Below are 12,730 nucleotides of genomic sequence, written 5' to 3'. Positions count from 1 at the left end.
CAATATTTCACATGTCTCTAGTTTACTCTAGTTGTCCTCGTGGGTGAATTTCCAGTACGAACATTCGAAAGTGGCATAACACCTGAACTCGTTGCTTAATCCATTCTTATGTTCTGGATAAAAGTTTGTGATTTTGGTTCCGGGATAGTGGTTAGTGACGACATCATGCATCCTTTCCCCTGTAGATGAAATCAACTTGTACTTGGTGTCTCCGGACTTGGTTTTCTCGAACCTTTCGTCCTCCCTCACTAGCAAGTTCTTTGCTGCTTGTGCACTTTTAGTTTGACACTCCGCTTCCAAGAATGGCGGATCTATGAGTAGACGATGACATTTGTGCCTCAAGTGATCAGGAATCGCATCCGGCTCATTGTAGTCGTACAGACTAAAGTGCTCACTTCCAGCCAAGACTTTGAACCGTGTGTCGTATTCCAATAAGTAGATATGCTTTGTTGGTATCTCATCCTCAGGAAATTGCTTGATTGCGGCAAACACCGACGGAGCAGATGCCACAACAATAACAGTATCCTCGTCAGCTCCTTCTAATAACGCTTTACCCAATGTTCTTGCTGTGTTATCGGCATACCAGAACTGTGACAACTGCCAATCTTCTTTGAAATCGTCGATCTTTACCTCCACGGGTTTTGCTTGTTGCTCATCAAATTTATTTTCCGAGGCTTTGTATAAAGATTCAAATTTCTCAAGACGTTGTTTCTCCTCAGCTTGAAACTCCTGCAACGCCGCCAAAGCGTGTGCAGACAACGTAATAGGCTCGTCCTCAAATTCAGTCATATTGGGGTATGTAATGGGTGATGTCAATGAAGTGTTGCAAAAAAAGGAGCTTACTGTGACTGAATGCAACCAAATGCAAAAAAGAAATTTTATTTTAAGCGCTAAAGAGAAGAAGTAAGAAAATAAAATAAAACTTTAAAAAGAAAAAAAACTTGCGATAGAAGAGTTTATGTCAGAGATTACGTAATCGGGAATTATAAACAACAGAGATTACATACATAGTCATCAAACCATCCATCCATCCATACAGTGCATGCATCACCAGAGACGAATCCATTTGCAATGCTGTTTCCTTACACACCATACGAAACGGTAGCATTTACTGCAGAGAAGCTAGCGTTTTCAGGTTTCCGTGGCCTTCTCTTGTCCGAGCTTTGGCAGGTGATTCAGGAGGAGTTTAAGCAAGACAAGGAGTTGGATGATTTTCAAAAAGACACAGTTTGGAAGTGGCTCTTCTTTGACTACAGAGATGAGCAGGGAAATGAGGAGGTTAAGTTTTATGTAACCTACGATAAAGAACCAATTGCTATTGAATACAATTACCAATCATTCATTGCTAAACAAGAACAACCCGCGAAATTACGAGTTCTCCCAACAGATGAGACCCAGTGTTATTACCTAACTGGAGTGTCGAATAACAAAAAGTTTATCCTCACGCTTGGAGCATTTCCGTATCAATTGTTGCAAGAGATTGCCAGACACGGTGCGAAGGGAACGTGGGCGAGTGACTTGTCAGAAGCAACGGGACAAGACAAGCGATCGATGACGGGACGATTGAATAAACTAGAAGAAGCGGGGCTAATTGTCAAAGAGCACAGATTTTATGAAGCAAAACGGATTCATAGTACGTGGGCAGTGCATTACAAGTTTGGCGATGCGTCCAAGTCTAAAAATGGCGATGAAGAGGAGGACGGATTCGACCATACACCGGTCAAGATGCGGAAATTTATCATGAATTCGTTGAAGCAAGCTCAAAACAATATAAGAACGTTTAGAGACATGAAAGTGGAGTTGAAAATGAATAGACACTCACAAGCTGCGCGGTTATTTGGATCAGTTATTGAAAACTTGTGTGACAATGGCTTTATCGAGAGAATCGATGTACAAGACCAGGCTCATCCTGCCAGAAAGCTTTATGCTTTGAGACTTGTAAAAGACTTACCGAGCCTGATTGTAGAAGGCGGATACGAATCATGGGAGAATCTTAGCACAAAGACAGCACAACATTATGAGAACATTTTTGATGGAGACGCCGTCACCGAGGATGACGAACACTATTTGACTGCAAGCTTTAATGATATTTTCCCGCTCACTGCTCAAGTATACGAAGCTGTTAAAAGCTCGGGCACACAAGGAATAACCGCGAAGGAGATTGTAACATCAATACTGGGTGACATAAAACATCGTCAAATCACAAGGCTTCTTGAAAACAATACCGACTTCTTATACAAGGATGGCGGATTAGAGGCACTTTTACCCTACCCACCCGAGCACAGAAGCACTGCTATAGTAAAACAAAGCGAGTCCGATGGGCGGTTAAAGTTTTATCGGTATTATTCTGTTGATAATTTCAAAGCCGAAGTGATAAAATCCCATAAGAAGAAACGACCAGAGAGGAAGGTACTAGGAAAATCTCTCGTCAATTTGGAAAAGCAGTTTTACGTCAAGATTGAAAAAATGTCAAACGGACCATTATTAGTCTTGCCAGATTCTTTAAATCAATCTAGCAAATCGAATAACCTGCGAGGCAACGTACCAGTACCGGGACCCGACTACCCTAGCGTTGCTACACTGCAAGGCACTGCCATAAAGAAGAGAAACAATGAACAAATTAATGAACTCGATAGCTCTATTCCCAAGAGGCGACGATTACGCCAGAGAGCATTAAGTGGGTTAGGCAAGTCTGTATCCGTCGATACTTATGCTGATGAGGACGCGTCAATGGATGAAGTCGAGGATCTGAGTTATGCTCCAGATGACGGTAAGCACAATGATGATGATGATGATGATGATGTGGCAGAGGTAGAGACAGCTTCTGTGAAGGTCAAGACTGAAAAAACCTCGGAAGTGGGTGACAGTATCACTGAGCTATTAACCGAACAGGCACGTGACACTACTAATACAGACACGCCATCTAATACGGAAACATTTAATCGTGTCTTCACTCCTCAGATTTCTCACAGGCGGAAGAATACTCGTTTTAAGAAAGAGGCGGAAAAGTCCAAGATTGACGAAGCGGACATCAAGGGTGCTTTCAGACGTGAGCAGTTCATTCAATTGATTATGGAATTGGGTGGAGCAACATTCACTAGTGCTAAACTTGGTCGAATGCTTGACCAAAGAATTCAGCTGGAAAAACCAACTGATATCAAAACAATAGCCCGCGATTTGAGCAAACTTACTCGGACCGGTTTGATTGAAGTGCAAGTTATCCCTATGATGCAAAGTGGACGGGAGATCAATCGTAGGTTAATAATCTTGAATGATCCAAAGCATCGGCCACTGGATGAGTTCATCGAAAAGACCAAGTCAAAGAGCAAGGAGCCCATTTCGAACGTATCTGAGAAGATGCAGATGCGCCGCCGCCTTGTAGAGACCGATTATACACTCCTCAATCCCAGAGAAGCTTTGAAGAGAAATACCACGAGATTGAAGTCGTTGAATAGTAAAGATACACTTCACAAGAGCCGTACTCGAGCAGTAACTAAATCCAAATCAGGCTATGACAACGTTTTGGACTTTGGAACAACATCGGGGTCCGTCTCGAAATTTTCTGGAAAATTTGAAGACCAATTGGGCGAATTTGAACTCGACACCTCGAAATCCAAAGTCAAACTGGGAACTAAGGGAACCAAAGTCAAGCGGACAAAGCGAAAGGAGTATAAGGGTCAGCGTAAAAATCATAAAATCAAGACTCAATTCGAAATCAGCGACTTCACCACTTTATTTCGCGCAATTTGTATTTGCAAAGCGTTCAACAAATCCTTCATCGATTATGATCTAGTTGCATCTTTATTTAAAGATACTGACACCAGATCCTTGAAGCGTATATGGGTACATACCAGGAAGCAGGTTGGTGGTCTAGATGCGGTGAACAAAGGGGTGGAGGAGTTTGAGCGTGTGGTTATGAAAGGGATTGATGAGCAATATATCTTGGTTGAGGATTTAGAGAATATCGACATTGCTTTTTATCTTGATCTATGGGCCAGTTTCGATACATCTAAAATCGAAATCCACGACAAGTTTCCATTGTACTCCACAACGGAAGAAAACTTGGCCAACTATAGCAAGAAGCATACATTCGAGGTTCAGGCTGATTTATTTGATTTGATAGATGCAGATTCGATGAAACAAAAGGAGGAAGCGCTTTCGAGTGTGCCATTTTTCTATAGAGTTCCACTTGAATTGCCATCTAGCCCCTTAGACCAAGTTAAGACTGCCATAAAGTCCATTTACAGATACCCGCACATGAAAAACTCCAGACAGATAAAAGAAATCTTGTCTTCCTACAATTCAGCAGATATTGAAACAGCATTCACAGAGATGGAAAATGAAAAAGAAATTGTCCGCGTTGACGAAGAAACAAATCAGTACAAATTAACAGAAAAGGTGTACGCTGGGCTCACATCTAAACTTTCGGTACCGTTTTTCAAAGAGGCCGGTTTGTTTTTGGAGAATGTGAAACATGTGGTGGAATCTCAAAAAGGGATGCTTTTGTCACAGGGAATAGAGGACGGAAGTGTTGCAGAGTTATTATATTTGTTGTCTTCGAATGGGGCTTCTTTGGGTCATATTGATGGCGAGTATGTATTCGAAGGGTATGAGTCCAGGTCAATGGACAAGGATGCCTTGAATTGCGACTTGGTGGTTTTCAAAGGACCAAACAATGTCCCGATCAACCAAGCTGTTTCGAAAGTGCGCGTGCCAGTGGGGAAGCCATGCTCATATATATGGGTAGATACCAATGGTCAGATTGATGGGAAATTGTGGACTCATATTATCGTTTCATTATTATACATTATTCATTACCGACCGGGTATCCAAGCTGCTACTTTGTATGAAAAAGTTCACAGTTTGTTGAGTGTTTACGAGTTTGCAGTTGTAACCAGATGGCTCATCGATTGCAAGTGTATTGAGGTGGGTGATTATTCTGGAATTTGGTCCACCCCGAGCTGGTTGTCACTATTTGGTTACGATTGAGTTGTTCACAACTGTGGGATTGATGAAAGAGACTCTAATGTGGCAAGCAGAGATTGACCTTACATACGAGGTATTTTATGTAAATCGGTGTTGATTTTTATATAATAGTGTTTTATAACGTGGTTTGTAGTAGGGGAATTTTTCAAGGTAATGTTGTAACAGAAGCGGAATAACTAGAACTTGAATAGGCAAGACTTACGTAGAAACTTAATTGATTCTTTTAAAAACCGAAACTATAAAAGGATACTAAGATATTCGCAGCTATTTATACCAACATAGGATTAACCACAATTCAAACCGAAGACTTGCAACAAACTTGAAAGGAGCCAATCATAGTCAAGGTATCAAGCCGACACGGAGATGCAATTAGCAAGAGCACACAAACAGGTCTTTAAATACACACAAACACACACAAAAGACACGGACTGTAACACAAAGTACTAATTATCAACCGATAAAAAATAGTTGTAATATACAACAAATAGAGTCTTATCCTTCCACTAATGTGAGCGCTTCTTGTGCAATTGCATCTTAGACGTAGAGATTGTACTCTATGAGGAATTTTAGGTGGCCACAGAAAACAACTGAAACAATTGACGATACCAAATCGAAGTGTTATTCACTGAGTACTGATTCAGCCAGAACCTTGTAGTCCTGTGATACATCGACAACTCTATGGGGCGTATGCCAAACGTACAAATATCTTGGCAAGTGCTAAGGCAAGTCGGTGTGTGCTTACTGTATTTTGTGTGACAACTTTTTTTTAAACTCTGAAACGTTTACCACGATACAGGACTTTCACACTTTGTTCTCCCTTTATTGATTTAGCCCAAGAATTGAACACACACCCAGTTATTATTATTTTTTTTTTTACCACAAGTGCCAACATTATGGACAGCTGTTTCTTTCTATCTTGGTCTACAGATCGTTCAATTGTTTTCCAAAACCAATTCTGCTGATACTTTTACTCACTCTGGGGTATATCTAGACACGTATTTTCACCAACCCCACATCAGCTTTACAAATAAATGAGTGGATCCAAAGGCAGAGGCCGCGGTGGGAGAGGTGGTAGAGGTGGTAGTGGAAGGGGTGGATCATCACAAAGAGGTGGATTCAACTCAAGAGGAGGTAGAGGCAGAGCTGCTGGTCACAGTGTATACAAAATTGGCGATGTGCATGTTGAGTTTGAAAAGAAAGCAAGAAATGAAGATGCATTACTGGCTTTGCAAAAATACAAACTGAAATACGCTTCTGAAATTGAGGACGAACCGTACAAGATTCAATTGAGGCCCGATTACGGAAGCGTCGGTGTTAAAACCGAAGTTGGTACAAATTATTTCAAGTACCAAGTTGCGGGATTGAAGTTGTACACTTACTTTGTCGAGGATCAAGAAGACCCAGAGAAAGGAGACGCAAAAGAAAAGGAGTTTAAAGGCAAACGTCCAACTCTAAAGGTTAGAGATGCTGTCAATAATTACTTGTTCACCATAGAGCCTTTCAAGAGCAAACGCTCTCAGATTTACTACCGTGACTTCCATACGCTTTATGCCAAGATCCCATTACCGATAGAGGATGATGCTGTCTATCCAATCCCTGGAAAATCGGCTTCCATTAAAGTGCAGTTTGTCAAAGAATTAAAGTTTGATGACTTGATCAAGTACTCGACAATTAAAAAGTACACAAAAGACTTTCAAGAGGTTACAGAGTACACTAATGCTTTAATTTCAGTGATTGGGTCAAAAGTTTTGGAAAACAAAAGCGTTGTTGGCTTGGGTTCAAACAAGTTTTTCTTTTTTGACAAGAACACTCCAATTGAAGATTTTCAACAGGGTTTGTTTATCGCATTGGGGACTTTTCTTTCCGTTAGACCCTCCTTCAATAGTATCCGAGTCAACTTAAATCCCACTCCCGCGATATTCTACAAGGCATTCAAGCCTGACGGACAGCCAATGAACGTCATTGATTTGACCAAGGATTATCTTGGAATATCTCAAACGCCAACTGAATCAGATTTCAAAAAGGTGCAACCTTTCCTCAAGGGTGTTAAGATTTACCGGGATTATCTCAAGAGAATGTCAGGCAAAGCGGTTCAAGGGTTGTATTTCAAGGAGAATGCAAATACTCATACATTTGAAGAATCCGAGGGAAAAGTAGTGTCTGTTGCCACTTACTTTGAAGCCAAATGGGGAATCAAATTGAAGTACCCCAACTTACCTTTACTTAAGATTGGACCAACTGCTTATGTGCCAATGGAGGTTGCTTTCATTGTGCCACACCAGCAATTTAAAGGAGATGTATGGGACACAAGAACAATAATCAGGCTCACTGCGATGCGACCAATGGACAAGGCAAAATTAATTAATCAACATAAATCGTCTACATTTGGTGACGTTGACTTTGGTAAGGTTGATTCACAGTTTACAAAAGTTACATCAAGAGTGTTGTCTGCACCTGTTATTGAGTACAAAAACAAGAAGATTGTTTACAAAGAGGAGGCATTTAACGGGAAAACTGAAAAAAGCAAAGGGAACTGGAATCTTGAGAGTGCTCAGTTTGTTGAAGCTCCTAAGGGGAAACCTCTTTACAAGTTTGGTGTTGTCGTCTTGAAAAATCAGTATCTTTCAAGAAAAAAGGATGACCTAGCCCAAGCCTGCTCATTACTCTTTGGAGAATTGAACAGATTGGGAATCAAGAATGCCGGTGACAAGTTTATGAAATACTCGGTTGACTTGAACTCGTCAAGCATGACTGATGAAGGTCTGCTTGAAAAACTGATTGCAGGTATATTCCAAACTGCCAAATTGAAAGACAAGTGTGACTACATAATTGCAATTTTGCCATCAAAGGATACAAAATACTACCGTTGCGTGAAATGTGCCGGTGACTTGAAGGTTGGAATAAACAATAGTTGTGTAGTTTTGGATACATTCACCAAAAAGAAGTTTGACAAGTTTGACATGTCTTTGTTTGCTCAATTGGCCATGAAGATTAATTTAAAATTGGGTGGTTCCAACCATAGATTATCGAGTGGCAGCAGCACCGGCTTGTTTGATAACAAAAATGTTCCCGTGTTTATACTTGGAGCAGACGTGACGCACCCCACTGGCCAACAAAACGAGGACGCAGTCTCCGTTGCTGCAGTTGTTGGCAGTGAGGATGGCATTTTCAATAAATTTCCTGGTTCCATTCGAGCTCAAGCTGGCGGCCGGGAAATCATTACCGATGTTAAATCCATGGTGTATGAGAGGTTGGAGAATTTTCACAAGAAAGTGAAGGGATTGCCTTCAAAAGTCTTGTTTTACCGTGACGGCGTTTCTGAAGGACAGTATTACACTGTGTTGAAAGAGGAATTACCCAAGATCAAGGCTGCTTTTGTGGAATACGGTAAGCTGCATAGCATGCCAAATTACAATCCAAAAATCACTTTCATGATTGTCGTGAAAAGACACCATACCAGGTTCATTCCCCTTGAACAGAATGCTATAGATGCCGTGACTAAAGGGAAGGTGGCTGTCACCTCTAATGAGAATGTTATCCCTGGTACCATCGTTGATCGTGATATCACGTCTATTGCATTTTTTGATTTCTATATTCAATCTCAGCAGGCGTTGCAAGGTACAGGTATACCAGCACATTATTACGTTTTACACGATGAGAACAAGTACACTTCCGACAAGATACAACAAATCACATACAATCTTTGTCATACTTTTGGAAGAGCCACAAAGAGTGTGAAGGTGGTTCCTGCTGCTTATTATGCAGACCTTTTGTGCACTCGTGGAAGATGCTATGTTGGCTCTGCGATGAAAGAGGGAGCTACAGGCACCGCGCTTCTCGCTGAGTTCAAGAAAAGATTGGGCGATAATGTTGCCGCTGGAATCAGGAATACCATGTTTTATATTTAGTTCGTTCATACCTTATTTTAGGTGTTTATATTGAGTCCTATATGCAATTCAAGTACTTGCGCTTTGAATTCAATAATACTCCCCACGGCTGGAATAATCTCGATCAATACTATCTTTCGAGTTTCCCGGAGTGTACACTTCGACCAGAGATACCGGTATCTTGCAGCCGATGGGCCACTTTGAATCATTGTTGATTGCGGACCAATGTGCAACCTCATTAAAATGCAAAGTGTTATTTTCCAGAGAAATTTTCAAATTCAATTTTATAAGTTGATCGAATAGATACGATAAATCATTCAAGATTATTCCCGCCTTGCCATTGAATGCCGATTTATTAATATCCAAAGTGGAAACCGAGGTCAAGTTCGAAAGTAAGTTTTCCTGCTTTCGACGTGATACTTTTTCCCGTAAACGTTTCAAAGTGATTCTTTTGTTTAAAAACGACGATGTTGCAAAATCCTTCTTGCTCTGTAGCGATAATAAACTGAACTGGAGTAGTCCGAGGGCATCACCGTACTTGCTGTCATTGTATTTCTGCATTGATAGATAGAGTCCAGCATAAGCGCTGGTATACCTCTTCACGACTCTCAAATATGCATCCCAGTCAGTATAATCAAGATTTATCACACCAGAACCATGCGTTATGCTATTCTCCACAGAATTATTGAGATCACTGAGCTGTACTTGAAGCACATCGAGCTCATTCATGCAATAGATTGCAACTTTGGCCAAGGTCATGCTATTTCGAGATCCAACTTCTTCGTTCTTTTCAAAAGTGTATCTACTAAACCATAGGAATTTGGATAAAATTGACATTTGTATAGATATGTCGGTCACTTTCGCAATGAAGGGAAATAGCGTTCTGTTTATGTGTAGAACATCCTCCTCTGATTGTGCTGCATTCTGTTCCAACTTCTCAATAAACAACATCATTGACATTGCCTTCTTGTATAAACTCATCACTTGCTTCCAATTCTCGTTGTAATCCTCTGGCTTGACTGGAGGCTCTAGACTCAAATCGATGGTGTCATTGGACAACTCCGACGCCACCCTGTGGTATATAAAGGATATAGATATCAATGTCATAGAAAGCTCATTGTACAAACTCCATTTGTTAATGGCGGCTTGGCCCAACTTTACCTTGAATAGTTTTAGCTTGATGTCTCCCTTGTTGATATTTGACCACGGGATATTGGAACTGATGAATAAAGTTGTAGGATCTGTTGACTCCAGTAGTTCAAAAATCGCATCGAGATATTTTTCGAGATTCACCACATATCTAATTGATTCATTGTAGTTTGATAGACTTGGTACCTGCAAAGATGACCGTAAGGTTAGAATACTTTGCGGTAATGCGGTGCTTGGGTCTTGTAGATGAATAGGTGTCGGTGGTGTATTTGGGAGGACTATCATTGTATGTGGCTGCTGCAACGTACAGAGGCACGCTAGATATACCCAACGAATAAAGTAGTTTGCCAAATATAGCTGGTACTGAGTCGTCTCTCTACAATTTGCAATTTGTCAAGGATTTCGCGCCTGGTGAAATTTTAGTATAGCGGACATTCCAGACAAAGGCTAAAAGCACGCTGTGGTAAGAAGACACAACAAGCCAGACCATTTGAATCTAGGATGCTGAATAACGCCGGGGACCAGAGTTATGGTATTGTTATTGACTCGGGGTCCTCAGGATCTAGAATACAAATATATAATTGGGTGAATCCAAAATCGCTAGCGAGGTCTGATGATCCAGGCGTTCTACAATCACCACCAAAAATATCAATACATAAGGACTGGACGAAAAAGATAACTCCTGGGATATCCACGTTCAAGTCTCGTAGCCAGCTTAAGCAGGTATGGTCGAAGCATTATTCGGAATTGTTGAAATTTGCAGAAACCATAATTCCTAGTGAAAAACACAACGAAACGCCGGTATTCGTTTTGAGTACAGCGGGGATGAGATTGGTTCCTAAAAAAACTAGAGATGGCATTTTAGCCGAAACGTGTTCGAGTATAAGGAAAAATACAAAGTTTTATTTGCCCGATTGTGAAGCCTTCGTCCAAACCATAGACGGATCTACAGAAGGAATCTACGGTTGGTTGGGATTGAATTACTTGATGGGCCAGTTTAACAATTATGACTCCAGGCTTGATAGGCATGAGTCTATTGGGTTTATGGATATGGGTGGAGCTTCAACTCAGATTGCGTTTGTTCCGTCTTCTGTCGAGCAGATTGAGAAACACAACAACGATCTTTCCAAAGTAATCTTACGGAATGTCAACGGTGAGAATCAGAAATGGAATGTTTTTGTAGAGACCTGGTTAGGCTTTGGCGCTAACGAAGCACGCAGAAGGTTCCTAGAGCAAATGATAAACTTGTCATTAGTCAATGAGATATCAAACAACAATATCAATGATCCTTGTTTGCCAAAAGGCGCAGCAATGGACTATGCTATGGATGGAAAGCTGTACAAGATCAATGGAGCGGGAAATTATGAAACGTGTATTAAATCAATCTATCCCTTGTTGATGAAATCTATTCCATGCGAGGACGAACCTTGTTTATTCAATGGGATTCATGGTCCCAAGATGGACTTTGAAAAGGACAAGTTTGTGGGGATTTCAGAGTACTGGTATACTGCAAATGATATTTTCCACAGTGGTGGCGAGTACGACTACAAGGCATTCAATATAAAGGTCAAGGAATTCTGCGAAAACGATTGGGACACTATATTGAAGAATGCCGAAACAGGGGACTATTCAAATCTTGATCCTGACAAGTTTTTGAAAGATGCATGCTTTAAAGCGAGCTGGGTGATGAATATTCTTCATGAAGGATTTGAACTACCAAGAATCGGGTTCGAGACAGATTCAGAGCTGCAGGAGAGTAATCAATCACAAGATGTAACCAATAAACACGTACCTTTCAAATCGGCTGATTCTGTTGGTGGAGAAGAATTATCTTGGACCTTGGGTAAAATTTTGTTGTTTGCTTCGTCCCAAATCGAACCACGAGACCCAAAAGAGAAATTGGCGATTGGAATATACCCCAGTGAAATATCGGGCAAAAATTTTGTTCCCGGCGGCGTTTCTGATAAGTCCTACTTGTCTGATCATGACAGTGACGATGAGCATGACTCTCCATTAGGTACCGCGCTCTACTCGCTCACTGTTCTCTGCTTCTTTGTGTTCTTGTTGTACAAATTTGTTCCTGGGCATTTTGGGAACTGGAAGGGCAAAATCAGGCGAATGAGAGTTCCTGTGTCGTTAAGAAGAGGGATGGTAGGGTTGGCTTCGAAGGTACCTGGCTTGGACAGTCTTGTCAGTAACTATCTATTCTACGATCATATTGACCAGAACATTGATTTAGAGGAAGGCGTTGGTGCTTTAAACAATGGGACATCACCGTCTCTTGAATCGGTGAAACCCAGCTCTGGTGCATCTGTCTTGCGCACCAGACTGGCGATTGAATTGGATGCCGAATTTGACGAATCACGACCTTCACGTTTCAACTCTACAAGCCCACTGCCCGGTAACAACAACAACAACAACAACAACAACAACAACTACAACTACAATACCCAAATCAGTGATTTTTTGAACCGTCCATTTGTTGTACCAAATCGAGGGTCTTTTTACCAGTCATCGGCACGGAGCAGTAGAGAGTCGCTATCCAGGAGCATGAGCAATTTGTCCTCTCATAAATCGAAAACATCCATGGAATGAAATATTGTTGTACAAGAGTTTACAGAATATCCAAAATTCTTGCCATACACCTTTGTTTGATATGCTTAATTACAATTTCTGAAGTTTTCAAACTGCAGTTTAGTCACAATTAT

General features: G+C 41.1%; 5 protein-coding genes across 5 annotated transcripts; 3 read left to right on the top strand and 2 right to left on the bottom strand. All coding sequences in view use genetic code 12, as the record gives it.

The window, feature by feature from the left end:
- Positions 1 to 27: 27 nt before the first annotated feature.
- KGF57_004052 (protein-lysine N-methyltransferase) lies at positions 28 to 789 on the bottom strand (the record flags this gene model as incomplete). Its single annotated transcript, XM_051753534.1, has 1 exon — positions 28 to 789. One exon carries the CDS (start codon positions 787 to 789, stop codon positions 28 to 30), a length of 762 nt encoding a protein of 253 aa, XP_051607473.1.
- A 282-nt stretch (positions 790 to 1,071) lies between these two features.
- KGF57_004051 (transcription factor TFIIIC subunit) lies at positions 1,072 to 4,989 on the top strand (the record flags this gene model as incomplete). Its single annotated transcript, XM_051753533.1, has 1 exon — positions 1,072 to 4,989. The coding sequence occupies one exon, from the start codon at positions 1,072 to 1,074 to the stop codon at positions 4,987 to 4,989; it is 3,918 nt and encodes a 1,305-aa protein (XP_051607472.1).
- Positions 4,990 to 6,017: 1,028 nt separating this feature from the next.
- Positions 6,018 to 8,894, top strand: AGO1 (Ago1p; the record flags this gene model as incomplete). Its single annotated transcript, XM_051753532.1, has 1 exon — positions 6,018 to 8,894. One exon carries the CDS (start codon positions 6,018 to 6,020, stop codon positions 8,892 to 8,894), a length of 2,877 nt encoding a protein of 958 aa, XP_051607471.1.
- Positions 8,895 to 8,963: 69 nt separating this feature from the next.
- Positions 8,964 to 10,307, bottom strand: KGF57_004049 (uncharacterized protein; the record flags this gene model as incomplete). The annotated part of the gene is made up of 1 exon (XM_051753531.1): positions 8,964 to 10,307. One exon carries the CDS (start codon positions 10,305 to 10,307, stop codon positions 8,964 to 8,966), a length of 1,344 nt encoding a protein of 447 aa, XP_051607470.1.
- Positions 10,308 to 10,523: 216 nt separating this feature from the next.
- KGF57_004048 (apyrase) lies at positions 10,524 to 12,617 on the top strand (the record flags this gene model as incomplete). The annotated part of the gene is made up of 1 exon (XM_051753530.1): positions 10,524 to 12,617. One exon carries the CDS (start codon positions 10,524 to 10,526, stop codon positions 12,615 to 12,617), a length of 2,094 nt encoding a protein of 697 aa, XP_051607469.1.
- Positions 12,618 to 12,730: the final 113 nt, after the last annotated feature.

Source organism: Candida theae (genome assembly GCF_024610275.1).
Source record: "Candida theae strain CBS 12239 chromosome Unknown scaffold23, whole genome shotgun sequence".
NCBI lineage: Eukaryota > Fungi > Ascomycota > Pichiomycetes > Serinales > Debaryomycetaceae > Lodderomyces > Lodderomyces theae.
The sequence above is the reverse complement of the archived record's forward strand: the minus strand, read 5'-3'. Positions and strand labels throughout refer to the sequence as shown.